Consider the following 19,545-nt stretch of genomic DNA (forward strand, 5'->3'; position numbering starts at 1 on the left):
CATATGTTAATCTGGAACTTTTTTTTCACTTAATATATGGTAGACAATTTTCCATTTCTTTATATATAGGTTTACTTCAATCTTTTTAATGATTACCTAGTATTTCATAGCATAGATTATACAATAGTTTTCTTAACTATTCCCCTATTAATAGGGTTATTTTTTCCCTCAAATCTTTAGTGTTGCCATTTTCCATTCATTCTGGGTCTTGAAAATAAGTTGGTATGTAGTGTTCAGCAAGTCCTCTAAATAATCTTTTATTTTATGTTAAGGCTTAACAGACAGGTTCGAAAGAATTTCTGAAACGTTGCTGATTTACAACTCCAAACAAACTTACCCCTTTCTTATTCCTTAATATCAGAGCAGGATGGTGAGTGGGTGGGGTAAGTATGTGCTTTTTCTCACTACTTTTGTTTTTTATTTATTTTTTAAAAATGTTTATTTATTCTTATTTTTGAGAGAGAGAGAGCATGAGCAAAGGAGCTGAACCATGACCTGAGCTGAAATCAAAGAGTCAGACGATTAACCAATGAGCCACCCAGGCGCCCCACTACTTTTGTTTTTTTAAAGAAATCTCTATACTCAGTGTGGGGTTCAAACTCAGGACCCTGAGAACAAGAGTCAAATGTTCTACCAACGGAGCCAGCCAGGCACCCCTGTTCTTAACTACTTTTGTCATTGTTTTAAGTTAAGGAAAAAAAAAAAGCTGTCTTTTTTTCCTTTCTAAATGTGAATGGTTACCTTAAATCTAGAATTTTAATTTGGGGATATTCCTTAGTTATTTAGCTTTCTGGCACCTATCTTCACAACATATAAATGGCAAAGAATTGCCATGTATTGTTTCTGTAGAATTTGAGATGCTAAAGAACTCAGATGTAATTATTTTTGGTGAAAGTTACAGATAAAATGGATCACTGAAGGAGACTTGGCTCTTTGGAAACCCTTAAAATCAGAATGAGTGCTAATTTCTCACTGGATGGTTTAGGTTTATTTTCCCCGAAAATACAGAGAGAGTTAACATGTCCATTCCTTTTTCCCGGTAGCATTTCCCTACCTCAATGTGAATAATCATTCTAGATCTCAAAGCACAAGAGATCAGTTAGCCAAGATACATCTGACTGATTTAGGAGATTATTGTTTTTTAATTTCCTAAAACTTATGGAAGTATCACCAAGAATAACATGATGAAAGAAACGGTGTCACAAAAGTCATAACTTTCTAAATATTTATATTGAATTAATGTTTTATTTTTACTAGAATGAATGCTAACCTGATTCATCATATGTATGAAATATTTGCTTGCCCATTTTCCATCTTTCAAGAGATAGAACATTATTTTTTTAATGTTAAGTGTATTTATTTGAGAAAGAGAGTGCACGCAAGCAGGGGAGGGGCAGAGAGAGAGGAAGAGAGAATCCCAAGCAGGCTCCACACTGTCAATGCAAAGCCCGACAGTGGGCTCGAATCCACAAACTGCAAGATCATGACCTGAGCCAAAGTCAAAAGTCGAACGCCCAACCAACTGAGCCACCCAGGCACCCTAAGGGATGGAACATTTTTAATAATAGCATCTATTGGGGCACCTGGGTGGCTTAGTCGGTTAAGCATTCAACTTCGGCTCAGGTCATAATCTCACCATTTGTGAGTTTGAGCCCTGCATAGGACTTTGTTTTTTTGTTTTTAATTTTATTTTGTATTTTGTTTTTAATTTATATCCAAGTTAGTTAGCATATAGTGCAACAGTGATTTCAGGAGTAGATTCCTTAGTGCCATTACTCATTTAGCCCATCCCCCCTCCCAAAACCCCTCCAGTAACCCTCAGTTCTCCATATTTATGAGTCTCTTCTGTTTTGTCCCTCTCCCTGTTTTTATATTATTTTTGCTTCCCTTCCCTTGTGTTCATCTGTTTTGTATATTAAAGTCCTCATGAGTGAAGTCATATGATATTTTCTTTCTCTGACTAATTTCACTTAGCATAATACCCTCTAGTCCATCCACGTAGTTGCAAATGGTGAGATTTCATTCTTTTTGATTGTTGAGTAATCATCTTCTTTATCCATTCATAAATTCATCCATCATGGATCCATTCATCCATCAATGGACATTTGGGCTCTTTCCATATTTTGGCTATTATTGACAGTGCTGCTATAATCATTGGGGTGCATGTCTCCCTTCGAAACAGCACACCTGTATCCTGTGGATAAATGCCTAGTAGTGCAATTGCTGGGTCATAGGGTAGTTCTATTTTTAGTTTTTTGAGGAACCTCCATGCTGTTTTCCAGAGTGGCTGCACCAGCTTGCATTCCCACCTGCATAGGACTTTGTGCTGACAGCTCAGAGCCTGGAGCCTGCTTCGGATTCTGTGTCTCCCTCTCTCTCTGCCCCTCCCCAGCTAGTGCTCTGTCTCTCTCTTTTTCTCAAAAATAAATAAACATCAAAACAAAAATTTTTTTTAATGATAGCATCTACCAACTCAAAGATAACCCCCCTCCACTGACATTTATTTCAATGGTCATAGAAAAAAAATTAAATCTTGGCTCCACAGTAATTGTGCAAACTTGCGTACATCATTTAATTTCTCAGTGCCTTAATTTCATCATCTATGGAATGAGAATAACAGTTCTACCTCCTAGGGTTGTGTGCAGATTAAATGAATTAACATATGAAAGCATCAAAGCAGATCCTACCTGTTAATACATGTCCATTATTGTTACTGCTTTTACTATCAGAAGGGCTATGAGTTTGCCTGTCTGACTTGCCCCAATCATGTCTCTGCTGCAGAATTAAAAAGGAGTACTAAAACCCGGAGTTAGTCAATTCAGGGAAATATAAACGGCCATTTTGAAACATTTAGATAGATCAAAATTTGGTTTTTCTATTAGAACATATGTGGCTTCCTATTAATAGATCAGAGTTTCCCCCTCTATTTAAGATTTGTTTAAATTCTTAATTTGGAGAAAGCTGTTTAAAAATTTAGGAGCGCCTGGCTGACTCAGTTGCTGGAGCATGTGACTCTTGATCTTAGGGTTGTAAGTTGAAGCCCACGTTTGGTATAGAAATTATTTAAAAATAAAATATTAAAAAAATAATAAAAGTAAGAATTTAAGGAGAAATTTTGAGCATTTGACATGTAATTTAAAAATTGACCATTCTGAACCATGCTATGAGAAAAAACTTGAGCTGTTCTGCAGTCTTTCAGTTTTTAGCCATTTATCAAACCCCTTGCTTCCTTAGCTTCTTCTGAATGAAAAGAGCCTGTCATATTTTTTAATATTATTGTGTTATAAGGTCAGTAGTAAAAATTATATATCACTGAAGATAACTGAAAAGGATCATGTTATTCCTGTAATAAATTACTTATTTTTAAACTGATCCTTGTGTAATAAAAAGATTACACATGAGAGTTCTGACTCTGTCTCTAAACCTACTATATAATCTTGAGTAAGTCACCTAAAATATTCATTTTCCTCATTTCTAAAATAAGGTAAAATTCTAAGTACCTTATTTTGGAGGAAATCACTCCAAAATTATCTGCTCCTATGACAATGACCCTGATTAACCTCCTTTCAATAGCTCAGCTAAGAAATACAGAGACATATTGACAGTGTTGAACTTTATCTGAGTTCTGTGCTCTCTAAAAGCAGAAATGGTTGAGAAAACATCCCAGCTAACTGAAAAAGACCACCCTGCTCACAAATATTCCAAGATAAGACCTTGTCCATCCTTCTCCATGATTGCCAGGAGACTCCCTTGTTTACCTGCCTCTGTAAAACCCCTGGTCCATCCCTGTTTCTTTAAGACACTCATTAATAAGCATTTTCCATCTTGCAATAGCCTGAACAGAATCATATCCTTAATTGTCCAGTGTGTTTGTCTTTCATAATATTATTAAATTCCAAAGCTAAATTTTGGAAAGCAGGAAAGGCATGTTGGCTTTAAAAATTACTCCAGCCAAAGTTACCTTATGAGGACACTTACTATAATATAATTGGTCCACGAACTTTTTAAGTGCAGAAATATCGATGAGGTTGTAGAAATAATGTACAAATGAAGTTCCAACGCCTTTTTCTCTAGGTTTGGGTTGCTCTGTAAAGGGGAAGCCAGGGAGGAATTTCCTGAGTAAAACTCATTTCCGTTCCCATTGCCCTTTAAAGGGACTTCACTTAGAGAACCGTTGTGATCTGACAGTGCCTTGGGTTCTTTCGTGTTGGTTGTGCAAGATGGCAAGGTGACAACCTTTCCCGTAGCTGATGTGGATTGACAGCTCCTCCTGGAGGGGGTGGGTAAGGGTCGAAAGGCACTTTGGCCATGAAGAGACGGCTCCTTGAGGTCTGAAGGAAGACACAAGGTTGAGTCTGTGGATGGTGTGCTGACCTCTTGGTGGTACCTGTCAGGTAGAATGTAGCGGTAAACATAATATTCATAACTTAACAGTAAGGGACAAAGGGAATCTGGTGGCCCAATTGCAGCAGTTTAAGACTTTGAAAGTAAGTAAATATTTTCACATAAAAGGAATACTTTTTTTTTTTTTTTTTTAATTTTAGAAAGAGAGAGAGAGGAAGGGAGAGGGCAGAGGGAGAGAGAGAATTTTAGGCAGGCTCCATGCTCAGCATGGAGCTCAACACAAGGCTTCATCCCATGACCCTGGGATCATGATCTGAGTTGAAATCAAGATTACGCTCAACCAAATGAGCCACCTAGGTGCCCCAAAAGGAATGCTTATTAAGAGAAGGGAGTGATTTAACCTCACTTGCTTACCCATTGGCCTAGTGGAGGTAGGGTATACTTCATTATACTTTTCTGCTTTCAGAAATAAAACTGTACCCAATGTCATTTAAAGAAGCACTTTCTATATCTAAAGTATTGTGCCTGTCCTTCACCAAACCCCAACATTTCCAATGTAAGAACTTTTCATTCTGCTTTTGAAACCTGACTCTTCTTTCATTGGGCAATTCTGGTGGATCCTATGAAGAAAAAATTATTCACATGGAGATATTAAGTGAGATTTTTTTTTTTTTTGAAGTGAGATTTCTTAAGTTTTTTTTTTCTGATTCACATCTTGCTAATACTCTGATTTTTCCAGTGTCTTTCCAATAGTGTCAGCACATTTTTCAGAATCAATCCTGAGTTCCACCCTCACCGTGCCCACTCTCCACCTTACCATGACCATTCCTCTACTCTGCTGCATGAGGAAGCAAGTGGTAGAGGCTAAGAAGTTGTAGGATATGATGAGATCTAAGTTCCAATCGTGGCTCCGCCCCTCAGGGGTAATGTGACTTGGGTTGACCTAAGCTTCAATGTCCCAATTTTAAAATAGGAACCTATAATAGCACCAATCTCAAAAATTTTTTGTGAGGATCAAATAAGAAAATACATGCAATGTGTTTGTAACACTGGAAACACTCAGTAGGTGCTTAGCTATTAATATTACCCTATATGGCCTTGAATTACTGGTTTATCATTTTATGCTAAAATATATTGTCTCCCTTATTAGATTGGAACCTTCATGAAAGTGGAAAGCCACTTTGTTTTTATTAGTCCTTAAATTAACTTTAAAACAGGTATAAAATTCATTTATTATCTGTACAAGATTATGAACTGTGTTGAGTTCCAGCCCACAGCTCAGTGTTGCAGGTACATGTGCACACACCCATCTAAAGTGGTCATTCCAATTTATTCATCCAAGTTCCATCCCACTTAAACAGCCACCCCTTGCCAAACCCTTAGGCTTAAAAATAAAACCCTTAAAAAAATAGGGGTGCCTGGGTGGCTCAGTCAGTTGAGCATCCGACTCTTAATTTCAGCTCAGGCCATGATCCCAGGGTCATGGGATCCAGCTCCGTGTTGGGTCCGTGCTGAGCATGGAGCCTGCCTGAGATTTTCTTTCTCTCTCTCTCTCTCTCTCTCTCTCTCTCTGTCTCTGCCCTTCTCCCCTACTCACCGCTCTAAAAAAAAAAAAAAAAAAAAAAGATAAATAAAACCAACAAGCAAATTCATATATAGAATGAACAAAGCAATTCTGCTCCTGAGTATCTATCCCAGGGAAGTTTTCAGACAAGTCCATAAAGGAGGAGGGAAAAGGAAGAGGAAGAGAGTGATGGGGGAGAAGAATGAATATTGATTCCACCCCAATGCTCAATAAATGGATCTTTATGTTTTTATAAATGTGTAATTGAGCAATGAATCTTTGTTAATAATGATAAGCTGTGAGCAAATTATGTGCACAAGAATATATCTATTTAATGTTTTCAGAGCCAATTTTGAGAATGAAGACATAAAGACTTATAAAAACCCTTATTTCTGGAGGCCTTGATCAAATCCTTTCTCTTGAGTTTCTAAACATTCTGGATTCATATACTTACCCATATAGTATATTTGCATAGACAAGGGACTGGTCCTCCAATAGAATTATAACAACCTACTGTGCAAGAAATTCTTAGAAAACTAATATAGATGGTACCTTGTGCCAAATTATTGTACAACAGCATTTTTATTTTTTAAATACAGTAGCATTGGGGTGCCTTGGTGGCTCAGTCAGTTAAGTGTCCAACTCTTGATTTCAGCTCAGGTCATGATTCCAGGATCATGGGCTCTGCACTAAGCATGGAGCCTGCTTAAGGTTCTCTCTTCCTCTGCCCCTCTGCCCTTCTCCCCCCCTCCCCCCGCCTCAGGATACATACATACATACATATAGTAGTGTTATTAGTGACAGTGGAAAAGAAGAAAGCTATTCTGTCCCAAAGCTGATCAAGCATTCTGAGGATGCTGAATAAATTATTGCTCAGTGGCTGACATACTGGTAATTAGCAATAACAAAAGAGCTAAGTCTTAATAAGGGCTAAGCGTCACACACAGTTTAAGCACTTTACAGGTACATGATTTAGACCTCACATATCATCCCTGTGAGCAGGGTACTATCAGGAGCTCCATCCTACTCGTGAGGAGTGAACTCTGGGAAGGTTAAATCACCGAAGGCACAGTCCAGATTTGAGGTCCAGTGTAGCTGCAGAACTTGCACGTTTATGTGCTAGACAGAGAGAAATTGCACAACTCCCTTTCTCTATTTTCTATCAAGAAGTGTTGCTTCTTAGAGAAAAATATAAGGTTCATGTTCTTGGGTTTTATCCCCTGTTCTGTTTTGCTAGTGGCGTAGCACATTCTCATTTCATTGGATTGTCAGGTCTACTTCTTTTTTTACATTTATTTATTTTTGAGAGACAAACAGAACACAAGTGGGGGAGGGGCAGAGAGAGAAGGAGACACAGAATCCGAAGCAGGCTTCAGGTTCTGTGCCCGATGTGGGGCTCAAACTCAAAAACCATGAGCTCATGACCTGAGTCGAAGTTGGACACTTATCCGACTGAGCCACCCAGGTGCCCCTCTACTTCTGTTTATTAAACAGATCAGTTTCTCCAAAAGCTCAGCCTTTCACTTGCCATGGACTGTGGTTAGAAACTCTCCTTTTAAATTTCCAATAGCCAAATATCAGTAGAAGCTATAGATAGATGTAAATTCAGATCAGAATCCACCCTAGGGGGTACGGGCAAACCAGACCTAATCTGAGGGCTAAGCATTGGCACAATTTCTTTTTCCTCATGGATTATTCAAGGTGAACTCAATTAAATTTGTATAAATCTTCCTCTGAGCTGGCACTGTAAAAGTGTTCTATTGATCTCAGCCTTCCTCTCTGTTTCTTTACACTCGCAAGCAATATGCAGTCTTTTTTTTCCCCCTGCAGCTTTAGGGAACTCTTAAGTAGGTCACAGTACTCTGTTTCTACTTGAAATATCTCCTTGGGTTTTCTCCTGTAAAATGCATATGAGAACACAGAACTATCCACTAATGAAGAGCTACACTAAAGACAGAGAAACCTAAATACTGAATCTCATTATCAGAGATCACTAATCTGTTTTCCATCCCTTAGGTGTTAAAACACCTGTTGTTTACTATTGCCCTAAAAAGCAATCATACTTATGTAAGTCTGATGTCCCAAGGTAACTGCATCCTTCTTATGACCTGCAGCTTCTCATAATTAGGCCTAAAACTTTACACCTCAGAGGTGTTTCAAAGCTCTGCACATGATAACATTCTTTAGTCCTCTAATTACTGTTTTTTATCCCAGCCTGCTCTTTGTTTATGCTTTTGACTCCTGTGCTTAATCATGGAGATGATAGTGCTAGAAAACTATGGGATGGATAGCAGACCTAGCTCCCTCCTCAGCCCCTTTATTTGGAAACTACTCCTTCCCTCCACACATGGAGCACACAGAAGCTGTTGTGCTTTTAAAGACTGACCTCTTGGCTGTGGTGGCCATTTTTCATCAGTGAGTCATTTATTCAAGCTAGGCATCAGCGACCTTCCCAGGATTTTTAAATTTTATGCAAGGTGTGTGAGTTAGCTTTTATCTGGTGATGGGAGCTGTGACATGTGAATTTAAGACGGGCAAAATGTGAATTTAATAACTTTGTTTATTGTGCCTCAAAAGACATAGTATTCAGTGAGAAAAAAATGAGGCTGATCCACCTACATCAGACAATACAAAGTTCTGTGCCCACTCAAGTCCCCAGTTCCAGCTGTGCCTCAATCTCAAACCATTCCTACATTCTGCTGTTTGGCTTCTGACCTTTGCTGACTTTGCTCACTACTGAACATCTAAAATTGAATACAGGGGCACCTGAGTGGCTCAGTAGGTTAAGTGTCCAGCTCTTGATTTTGGCTCAGGTCATGATCTCACCATTCATGAGACTGAGCCCCACATGGGGCTCTGCACTGACATCGTGGAGCCTGCTTAAGATTCTCTCTCTTCCTCTCTCTCTCTGTGCCTCCCCCCCCCCTTTCTCTCTCTCTCTCTCAAAATAAATAACTTTTAAAAAAAAAGTGAAGGGGCACCTGGGTGGCTCATTCGGTTGAGCATCTGACTTCAGCTCAGGTCATGATTTAACTGTTCATGAGTTTGAGCCCCACATCGGGTTTGCCATTGTCAGCGTGGAGCCCACTTTGGATCCTCTGTCCCCCTCTCTCTCTGACCCCCTCCCGCTTGCACTCTCTCAAAAATAAATAAACGTTGTTTTAAAAAGTGAAAACCTTTATAAAAAATAATAATAATAATTAAAATTGAATACAGAGCCCAGCAATTAAAGCATGCCAGATTAGAGTGGTAGGTAGACAAATCTACATTTGTCTCTGTATTTATGTCTATTTCTATATACATCTGTTGAATGAGCATTGAACTATATGACTGGTCCCAGTTATTCCAATAAAATCCCCTTTTAACCTAAGTTGGATTTCTGTTACTTCTAATAGAGTTCCGACCCCCACAATAAACTAAAACAACTACTGCAAACATTAATTAGAAGCTTCTTTTGTCAGGATCTCAGTTTGCGAGTTGAGCCCCACCTCAGGCTCTGCACTGGCAGTGTAGAGCCTGCTTGGGATTCTCTCTCTCCCTCTCTGCCTCTCTCCCGCCCCTCTCTCAAAACAAATAAACTTAGGAAAGAAAGAAAGAAAGAAAGAAAGAAAGAAAGAAAGAAAGAAAGAAAGAAAGAAAGAAAGAAAGAAAGAAAGAAAGAAGGAAGGAAGGAAGGAAGGAAGGAAGGAAGGAAGGAAGGAAGGAAGGAAGGAAGAAAAGGAAAGGAAAGAAACCTATTTTTCTAAATTAGAGGAAAATAATGAGACTATCAGAGTGGTGTAGAAAAACTGGGGCATTCGTATGCCAAAGTGTAGAATGAAGAATATTGAGTCCGAGAGCATGTGGATGGCTATCAGTGGCATTGCCTTTCCCTCAGTATTTCTAGTTATGAAAGTCATGTCAGGAATTTCACTTAGTACCATGAGACAGCAGAGAGATCCCTCCTCCCAGAACTAATTAAAGTCACAGCACTTAGGGCAACATTGGAAATGCATCAACCCCTTCAAAACATGCTTTGTTATTACATGGATTTAGATGAGATCATGCTTCCCCAAGCCTATATAATGCAAGCCAGGCTAGGTCGTAAAGAACACGATTAATCATTCGACAAATATTAAGCAGCTACTATATGCCAGACACTAGGCCAAGCACTGGAAATATACAGTGTGCAAGAATACCTAGGTCCCTGTCCTTGTGAGGCTCACATTCTAGTGGGAGGACAGACAATAAACAATTGATAGGTAATTGTTTATAAAAGTGCTATGAAACAAAGGGAGTACTCTGATAAAACCTGTGTGCATCTGTTGGAGGATAGTATACCTCATTTTTTATGTTTGTTTATTTTTGAGAGAGAGAGAGAACAGGGGAAGGGCAGAGAGATATAGAATCCCAAGCAGGTTCCACCCTGTCAGTGCAGAGCCTGATGCAGGGCTTGAACTCACAAATCCTGAGGTCGTGACCCAAGCCGAAACCAAGAGTCGGAAGCTTAACCAACTGACCCACCCAGGCGACCCATGGAGGGTAATATACTTCAGACAGGTGATCAGGCAAGACCTTTTTGAGATGTGGACATTCAAGCGAAGACCTGAAGGATGAGAAAGAGTGAGCCACATGAAAAGCAGTGTTAAGAGGGGAAATAAAGTGTAAAGGCCCTGCGGTGGAAAAAGCTTGAGGTGCTCTAGACAGTGTGATAAGCAAGGGGTAAAGTGACTTGAGATAAAGCTGGAGACATAAGCAAACGCCAGGGCGTGCTGGGCTGTTCAGACATGTGAAAAGTTTTATTTTTGGGGCAAAGAGACATTTGCAAAAAGATCATTTCGGCTTTAAGGTGAGTAATGGATTCAGACAGGGGTGGAGAGGTACTGTCTTAGCTTGTTTGGGTCTACTTTCAAAGCAGTTAGGCCACAGACTGGGTAGCTTATAAACAACAGAAAATGTATTGCTCACAGTTTTGGAGGCTGGAAAGTCCAAGATCAGGGTGCCTTTGCCTTATGGTAAGGACACTCTTCCTGGTTCCCAGCCAGTTCCTTTTGGCTGTGTCTTCACCTGGTGGCAGGGGCTAGTGAGCTCTCTGGAGCCTCTTTCTCAAGAGCACTAATCTCATTCATGAGGCCTCCACCCTCAAGATTAAAGCACCCCACCCCCCACCCCCCTGCCCCAAGGCCCATCTACCAATATCATCACCTTTGGGGGTTAGGATTTCAACACAGGAATTTGGGAGGGACACAAACATTCCAACCACAGCAGGTACGGACAGTGGAGATGGGGGAGAGCAGAGAGAGGTGTTGCAAATCCAGGTGAGAGGAGAGTTGCTTATACCAGAGGACTGGCAGTGAAAACAGAAGTTGAGGGATTATAGACATGTCCTGGGTACAGAACGCAGGAATCTCAGTAATTCAGGAGTACGTTGACTGTTTAGGCCAAGATTTCCTAAACTGTGGTGGCTAGCTAACAGCATCATCTCGGGAGCTACCAAAAACAGACTGCTGAGTCCCATCCCTAAAGCTTAGGACTCAGTAGTCTGGGGTGGAGGCCAGAAGTCTGAACTTGCCATGAACCCTTGAGAGATTCTGACTTGAGGCCAGACTTGAAAAAACCATAGATTTTTGCTCTTATCCCAGGTGAGCTTTCTTCCCACACCCTGCTCTGCGCTATCTCCTCACGTGGCCCAGCCAGCACGCGTTAAGAGTGTATACTCATCTCGGGGCACCTGGGTGGCACAGTTGGTTACGGGCCCCACTCTTGATTTCGGCACGGGTCATGATCTCAAGGTTCGTGAGTTCAAGCCCCACATCGGGCTCTGTGCTGACAGTGCGGAACCTGCTTGGGATTCTCTCCCCACTCTCTCTCTCTGTCCCTCCCCTGCTCATGGTTTAGATTGTGTGCTCTCTCTCTCTCTCTCTCTCTCTCTCTGTCTGTCTCTCTCAATAATAAATAAATGTAAGAAAAAAAAATAAAAGAGGGTATTATTCATCTCAAAGCAGCAACAACACCAGGAAGCAGCAATGAGCATCCCAGATTCTGGCTCCCTGACAAGCAAGTTCAAGCCCCGTAGCCCATCTAACCTCAAACAGCAGGGGTAGTTAGGGAAATGAGCTCTCCTATAGAACTGACTCTCTAACTAACCTGTTTTGGACATTAGCTTTGTTGAAAAAGCTGCCTGAAAGGGTGTGGTTTTACCTTCCTGTAAAAGGCAGAATAGTGGGCCTTTGCAAGTCCAATAATTGAGGTCCTTCTGAGCTTCACGGTTTCTTCATTATTATAGTCTGGAATTGGAGTTGGTAAGTTGAATTGGCCTTAAAACAGCAGGCTCCCAAAGGCAGAGGCCAAGGGGAGAGCAGGCTTTGCTGCCCTTCATTCCCTAAGCTTCCCAGCCCCAGCAAACCACCAAAAATAAATTCATCTACCACATAAAACCAAAGGAAGAAAAGTTTCTTAACCACCCCCATCTTCTGCTGCACTCTTTGATGGAATATCTTTTATGAAAATTCTGCAGCTATCCCTGGCTCCAGGAAGGATTTGAAACCAATCCACATCCCCTTCCGTATATACTAGTGTAAAGATTAAAATTCTACTAGTTGTTTGGTTGTTTTTTTCTGTTCCAGGACAGGATGGAGTAACAGGGACTAGATATGCCCTCTCACCTGAAAGAAAGAAAGAAAGAAAGAAAGAAAGAAAGAAAGAAAGAAAGAAAGAAAGAAAGAAAGAAAAAGGAAGGAAGGAAGGAAGGAAGGAAGGAAGGAAGGAAGGAAGGAAGGAAGGAAAAAGAAACTGGGGGGAAAAACGTACAAAAAAATAAAAACAGCTTTTAAGACCCTGGACACTGGACATGATCTTATGGTTCTTGAGTTCGAGCCCCACATCGGGCTCTGTGATAGTAGCTCAGAGCCTGGAGCCTGCTTCAGGTTCTATGTCTCCCTCTCTCTCTGCCCCTCCCCCATTGTGCTCGCTCTCATGCTCTCTCTTTCTCTCTCTCAAAAATAAATAAATATTTTTTAAAAAGAAATGTTGTTAAAAAGACGCTAGACACTGGACAACAAAGACAGTCATCTCTGAGAGGTAGGAAAACAAACAAGGTGAGACCTAACAACTGCTCCAGCTTCCTGCCTTGACAAAGTTTGCAGGCCACAGTGCAGCCAGGGAGCAACAGATGTTGATTATGGTGATACATATGATAAAATGTATCACACTGTATACTTCATTGCACTTTACTGTGTGTCAGTGTAACCTCAATAAAACAAAATACTAATAAAGCTTTTCTCCTTGAGCTTCTGGTTTCCATGCCTACTAAAATAGAAGTCCCACTGAAAGGAGAACCATTTTATTTTATTTTTTTAAGTTTAGTTATTTATTTTGACAGAGAGAGACAGCCACCACATGTGTGCATGAGCAGGAGAGGGGTGGAAAGAAAAGGAAACAGAATCCAAAGCAGGCTCCTAACTGTCAGTACAGAGCCCAAGGTGAGGCTATTACTCATGAACCCTGAGATCATGACCTGAGCCGAAGTCCAACACTGAACCGACAGAACCAACTGAGCCACCCAGGTGCCCCTAAGGAGGAACCATCTTAGATTTGTATTATTACGTTATCACACTGGGGTGTCAATGAAAACCCACGCACAGAATTTCTAGGAAGAGCAAGGATGCTTACTAGGGAAGGTGAGAGAGAGGATTGCAGAGAGAAGGGAGAAAGAGGTTGGGGGAAATACAAACAAGCTTTGCCAATAGATGGAAGTAGCAGGGGTGGTTCCAGTGGAAATGTGTGGTTGCCACAATGAATGGAGAGTGTTACAGGCACTTGGTGGACAAGAGCCTGGGACGCTCCAATCCCACAATGGGCAGGTGTTCTGCATGACAACGAGGGGTCCCACACAAAATGCCAGACAGCACTCTGCTGAGAAACCCTGGTGAGGGATTCAGTGGTTCAAGCTCTTTGGCCCCTCCCCGACTCCCAGCATTACAAGGGGTCTCAGAGTGCTTTCTGAGCTAAGGTTTGCAATGCAGAACAGAACACTTACTGGTCAGTCCTGTCTTAGCCAGTTAAGTTTTCCTGATGTTCCAGCTTCAAATATAATCAGAACCTCCAAAGCCTTGAGAACACTGACAGGAACACAAGAGATCATTTCTGAAGGTAACTCCTTAAACTTTAAAAACCTTTAAGAGAGCTAGTTACTGTAGCCAAGTTTCCACCAGTTTTCTTGTCCAGAATAGTTGGTCGTAAAGTTAAAATTCTGTAAATTGGTGATGTGTTCTTAGTAATAAATAAACAAATACATCAGTCGATCAACCAATACGTATCTATGCATCCATCTTCCTAAGCCAAGTTTTTTTTTTCGTGTGAGAAAGGAAGTTACAATAATGAAATTCGGGTTTAGAAGAGATTTTGTAGGTCATCTTGTTTAATAAGAAAAGGTTACTGAAAGAAAGTGCAGTGGAAAAACACCCCCCTCCCCTCAATAACCTAAGTTAATGCACTGTATGGAAAAGCACAGCTTTGTGGACACTTCCCAATTAGGGCTTCATGTTTCCTTTATAGTGTTTTGCAATGTTTTCCTAACTTGGATATTTCCCCCTTGCCATGACCTTTCAGGTCCCCAACCCACACTCATCTTCTCCATGCCAGTATTTCTCCTGACTTGCAGCTCTTCGGATCCTGTGCTCCCCTCCTCCTCCTAACGTCTAGATACTTAAGGTGTGCAACAGAATCATACTTCAGGTTCTGCAGCTTATGGAGCTCCCTTTTACTTATTTGTTTATGTTTGTTTGTTTGTAATTTTTTTTTTTCTTTAAGCTGTATGCCCAGTGTGGTGCTTGAACTCACAACCCTGAGATCAGTGTGTTCTACTGACTGAGTGAGCCAGGAGCCCCAGGACATCCTTTTTAAATTTACATCCGGAGGCACCTGGATCCCTCAGTCGGTTGAGCATCTGACTGTTGATTCCGGCTCAGGTCTTGATCCCAGAGTCCTAGGATTGAGCCCCACATCGGGTCAGCTCTAAGCGTGGAGCCTGGTTGAGATATTCTCTCTCTCTCTCTCTCTCTCTCTCTCTCTCTCTCTCTGTCACACACACACACACACACACACACACACTCAGTCCCTCTCCCCTGCTTGCACTCTCTCTCTCTCACTTTCTAAAATATTAATTAATTAATTAATTTACATCCAGCCTTCTCTCCTGCCTTCCAGGCTAAAATTTTTTACTGCCAGATGAACTTCACCAGCTGAGGCCTACTAGGACCTCAAGCTTAACCTGTCTAAACCAGTACTTGGGCTTGAACCCTCCTGTCATCCTTATTTCTCTGAAGGACATCACCTGGACATAACCCTGGCTTGAAACCACAGTGGCTTCTCTGTCTCTGTCTCTTATGTTCAGTTGCCGGTCTTGTAGAGTTTGCCTCTGAAATGTGTCTTCCATCCATCCTTTTTTCTTTATTCCCTTTACCACTAGTCCAGTTCAGATTCTCATTACTTCCCACCAACCTCTGATTTTTCCTTCTTCAAATGGATTACAGCACAACTGATGATTTGTCAATAGTTTCCTCATAATCTACAAAATGACACATAAAGTCTTCACTTGGACTTTTAAGACTCTCCAAAGCATGGACCCAGTTTTACTTTTTAACCTTATACCTGGTATTCCTGTTCTGTTTTATTTTTTTACTTTATTTTATTTTATGTTATTTTTTTTTACTTTTTTTTTTTTTACTTTACTTTATTTTATTTTATTCTATTTTATTTTATTTTTTATGTAATCCCTACACCCAATGTGGGGCTTGAACTCACAAATCCGAGATCAAGAGTTGAATGCTCTACTGACAGAGCCTGCCAGCCCCCCCCCCCACCCCATTCTATTTTTAAATCACTGTGGACTGCTTACCTTTCCTAAAACATGTTCTACTTTTCCTGCCTCTATCTTCTTTTTTTTGTTTTCTTTTGTTTTTTATCCCCTCCAGCTGCAAGATCTCCCTCTCTGTGTGCACTGAAAATTCACCATACTCTGGCATTTTGACTTCTCCCCACAACTGAATATTACCTTTCCCCTCTTTATTTTTTTTTTAATGTTTATTTATTTTGAGAGGGGAGGAGGTGCAGAGAGAGAGTGACAGAGGGTCTGAAGTGAGCTCTGTGCTAACAATCGAGAGCCCAATGTGGGGCTTGAACTCACTGAAGACACTTAATATGTGTACTCTGTGTTATCTATGTTTATGCAAATGTCACACATTCTGGTTGAAATCAGCTTCTCAAAGATAGGAACTATGCCTTACTCATCGTTCTATCCTTTACAGGGCCTAACATCATGCCCTACACAGAACAAGAGATTATGAATGTATTTGAATTTAATTTTAATAAATTATTTATTTATATCGTAAAATCTATATATTTCATTGACATAAGAAATGTTATACTTTACTATCTAAACTAACTGGATTTGAATTTAGAAGAACATTCTTTCCAAATATCTTCTTCATTATTATATATATGAAATAAAACTCAGTCCAAAGCCATTAGTAGAGAAGAAGCATTAAAATGAGCAAATTGAAATATAAAATAAGTTTTAGTCAGCAAATTAAAAACATGCTCTGAACAAAATCTCACCTGAGAGAGGATTCATTCAAACTTCGGGGCTCTTTGCCTCTCCAAAAGACAGGGCCATTAATCTCTTCTTCAACTAAAAAGAAAGAAAAAAGAAAGAAAAAGAAAAAAATCATTTAATACTTTACATAATTTGATTTTATGAAGAAGATATAGTTACATGTACTGAATTGATGATTGCTCATAAATCCCCACAAAAACTTGCAAGTCCCATATTATAAGCTGGGCAGGGGTACCTGGGTGGCTCAGTCATATGAGCATCTGACTTCGGCTCAGGTCATGATCTCTCGGTTTGTGAGATTGAGTCCCACATCTGGCTTTGTGCTGACAGCTCAGAGCCTGGAGCCTGCTTCGGATTCTGTGTCCCCCTCTCTCTCTGCCCCTCACCTGCTCACACTCTGTCTCTCTCTCTCTCAAAAATAAACATACATTAAAAAATAAAACAAAACAAACAAGCCAAATGATAAGCTGGGCAGCATGATGGAACAAAAGGAACTTTGGCTTTGATGTTAAAACATGTACTCAACTTCAGACCCTTGTAAAACATTACAATTTACAAGACTTTACCAGTTACTTTATCATTTTGGACCCAGTATCTTACTTTATAAAAATGAAGATGAAAGGCGCCTGGGTGGCTTAGTCGGTTGAGTGTCCAACTCTTGATTTCTGCTTGGGTTGTTATCCCAGAATTGTGGGATTGACTCCATGTTGGGCTTGATGCTGAGCCTGGAGCCTGCTTAAAATTCTCCCTCTCTCTCCCTCTGCCCCTCTCCCCCACTGGCAGTCTCTATCTCTTTCTCAAAAATTAATTAATTAATTAATTAATTAATTAAGAAAGATAATTCTGTGATTGAAAATAAGATAATGTGTATAAAAGTGACTCGTGGTGCCTGGCAGAGTAGTTACACAATAAACATTAATTTAAAGTAAAAATCAGAGAACAGATCATAACTTGCATCAAGAAAATTATCATGTCCTCCCAATTATGTAAGTGTATTTCGTTTGCTTGCTTGGAGGAACAAATAATAACAGTATGTAATAAGTGTTTGGAACAAGAACCCAATGGGCCTTTCCACAGGCCATTTCAAGAGGTCAGTACTAGCCTTACTTTCTAGGCTCCAAGGGAACCTCGGTGTGGCCCCGTCAAACCACCTCCCCATCCCTGCAGGGATGCGCACGCCATACAGAGAGCCAGGGAGGGAAAAGCGAGAAAGCCCTGCTCCCACAGAGAATTCCTTTCGGGGATTTCGCTGGCTGTCAGCTGCTTCCTTTCTCGGTTTGCTTGTTTCTCTGTCCTCTTCCCTCCCTTTTAATTTTTGTCAGTTTATTTTTCTTTTGAGGTAAAATTTACATAATATGAAACCAAAATCTTAAGTGTGCTTTCACTGAGTTTGACCCCATTCCTTTTGAACGCTTTGCACAATTCTCCGTCACTGTCATGGATCTGAGAGGAGCCAGGGCCCCTTCATGCCTGGGAGAAAGAACCCTCTCACCTCAGAGGGCCAAAGGTGATGCTGGATGGGGTCTTTAAAAAGATAGCTAGAGGGGCGCCTGGGTGGCTCAGTCGGTTGGGCGGCCGACTTCGGCTCAGGTCATGATCTCGTGGTCCGTGAGTTCGAGCCCCATGTCGGGCTCTGTGCTGACAGCTCAGAGCCTGGAGCCTGTTTCAGATTCTGTGTCTCCCTCTCTCTGACCCTCCCCCGTTCATGCTCTGTCTCTCTCTGTCTCAAAAATAAATAAATGTTAAAAATTAAATAAATAAATAAATAAATAAATAAATAAATAAATAAAAAGATAGCTGGAGGGTACAGTCCATTCTAGCTTGCTCTGGTCTAGACATAAGATGTCAACACATTCCCCTTGAGGTGCAGTATAGTTCATGAGATTTGTAGATCACGTGGGGAGTTGAGACAAAAATTCTGTTAAAAAGTGGGAAACTGAGGGGTGCCTGGCTGCCTCAGTCTATAGAGCATGTGACTTCTGATCTCAGGGTTGTGAGTTCAAGCCCCACATTGGATGTAAAGATTACATAAAAATAAAATCTTTAAAAAAAATTTTTTTTAAATGTTTTTATTTTAATTTTGAGAGAGAGCGGGGCGCCTGGGTGGTTCATTTGGTTAAGCGTCCAACTTCAGCTCAGGTCGTGATCTCGCGGTCTGTGGGTTCAGGCCCCGCGTCGGGCTCTGTGCTGACAGCTCAGAGCCTAGAGCCTGTTTCAGATTCTGTGTCTCCCTCTCTCTGACCCTCCCCCGTTCATGCTCTGTCTCTCTGTCTCAAAAATAAATAAAGGTTAAAAAAAAATTTTAATTTTGAGAGAGAGACAGAGCATGAGCAGGGGAGGGGCAGAGAGAGAGAGAGGGGGAGACACAGAATCTGAAGGAGGCTCCAGGGTCTGAGCTGTCAGTACAAAGCCCAGTGCGGGGCTGGAACCCATGAACGATGAGATCATGACCTGAGCCGAAGTCAGACACTTAACCGACTGAGCCACCCAGGCGCCCCTAAAAATATAATCTTTAAAAAAAAAAGTAGGAAACTGCAGCTGCAGGGGAAGGACCAAACTGTAGTGGTCATCTGTCATGTGGTCTTCTCAGAGCCTTCTTTCTTTGAGGAACTGTCCTCTTCCACAGTATGGATGCCCATCTCTTAAATAATTTTTTTAATTATTTAGTTGTGAGAGGGAGAGAGAGAGAGAGAGAGAGAGAGAGAGAGAGAGCGCGCACGAGTAGGTGAGGGGCAGAGAGAGAGGGAGACAGAATCCGAAGCAGGCTCCAGGCTCTGAGCTGTCAGCACAGAGCCCAATGAGGGGCTCAAACTCATGAACCTTGAGATCATGACCTGAGCCGAAGTTGGATGTTCAACCCAGGCACCTGGGTGCCCATCTTTTAAAAAAAGAGACTGCTCCTTCTGATGAAGTAAGTGATGATTCAGCTCTAGGGTCCCTCATTTGTATGAGTTCCTTCCAAAGTCTTAGGAGAAGCCCTGACCATGTGTGCCAATGGTCAAATGTCTTTATAAACAAAGGGAAGACATGTTAACCACAGTCA

The 19,545-nt window shown here is 41.0% G+C and overlaps 1 protein-coding gene and 1 long non-coding RNA gene across 8 annotated transcripts in view; one reads left to right on the forward strand and one right to left on the reverse strand.

Moving 5' to 3' along the window:
- LOC122240384 overlaps positions 1-19,545 on the forward strand; it is a 119,155-nt gene that overhangs the window by 61,972 nt on the left and 37,638 nt on the right. The gene's annotated exons all lie outside the window — the stretch shown is intronic.
- CB4H12orf56 (chromosome B4 C12orf56 homolog) overlaps positions 1-19,545 on the reverse strand; it is an 83,262-nt gene that overhangs the window by 30,042 nt on the left and 33,675 nt on the right. For 2 of the 4 annotated variants that reach the window (XM_042992676.1, XM_042992675.1), the window contains exons 3-4: positions 16,505-16,577; positions 3,979-4,387 (exon numbers count right to left, since the gene is read on the reverse strand). In XM_042992676.1, coding sequence (XP_042848610.1) covers positions 3,979-4,387; positions 16,505-16,577 — 482 coding nt within the window. The remainder of the gene's footprint in view (positions 1-3,978; positions 4,388-16,504; positions 16,578-19,545) is intronic. The other 2 variants (XM_042992678.1, XM_042992677.1) reach the window with 2 other exon arrangements.

This window comes from Panthera tigris, chromosome B4 (assembly GCF_018350195.1).
Source record: "Panthera tigris isolate Pti1 chromosome B4, P.tigris_Pti1_mat1.1, whole genome shotgun sequence".
In the NCBI taxonomy this organism is placed as follows: domain Eukaryota; kingdom Metazoa; phylum Chordata; class Mammalia; order Carnivora; family Felidae; genus Panthera; species Panthera tigris.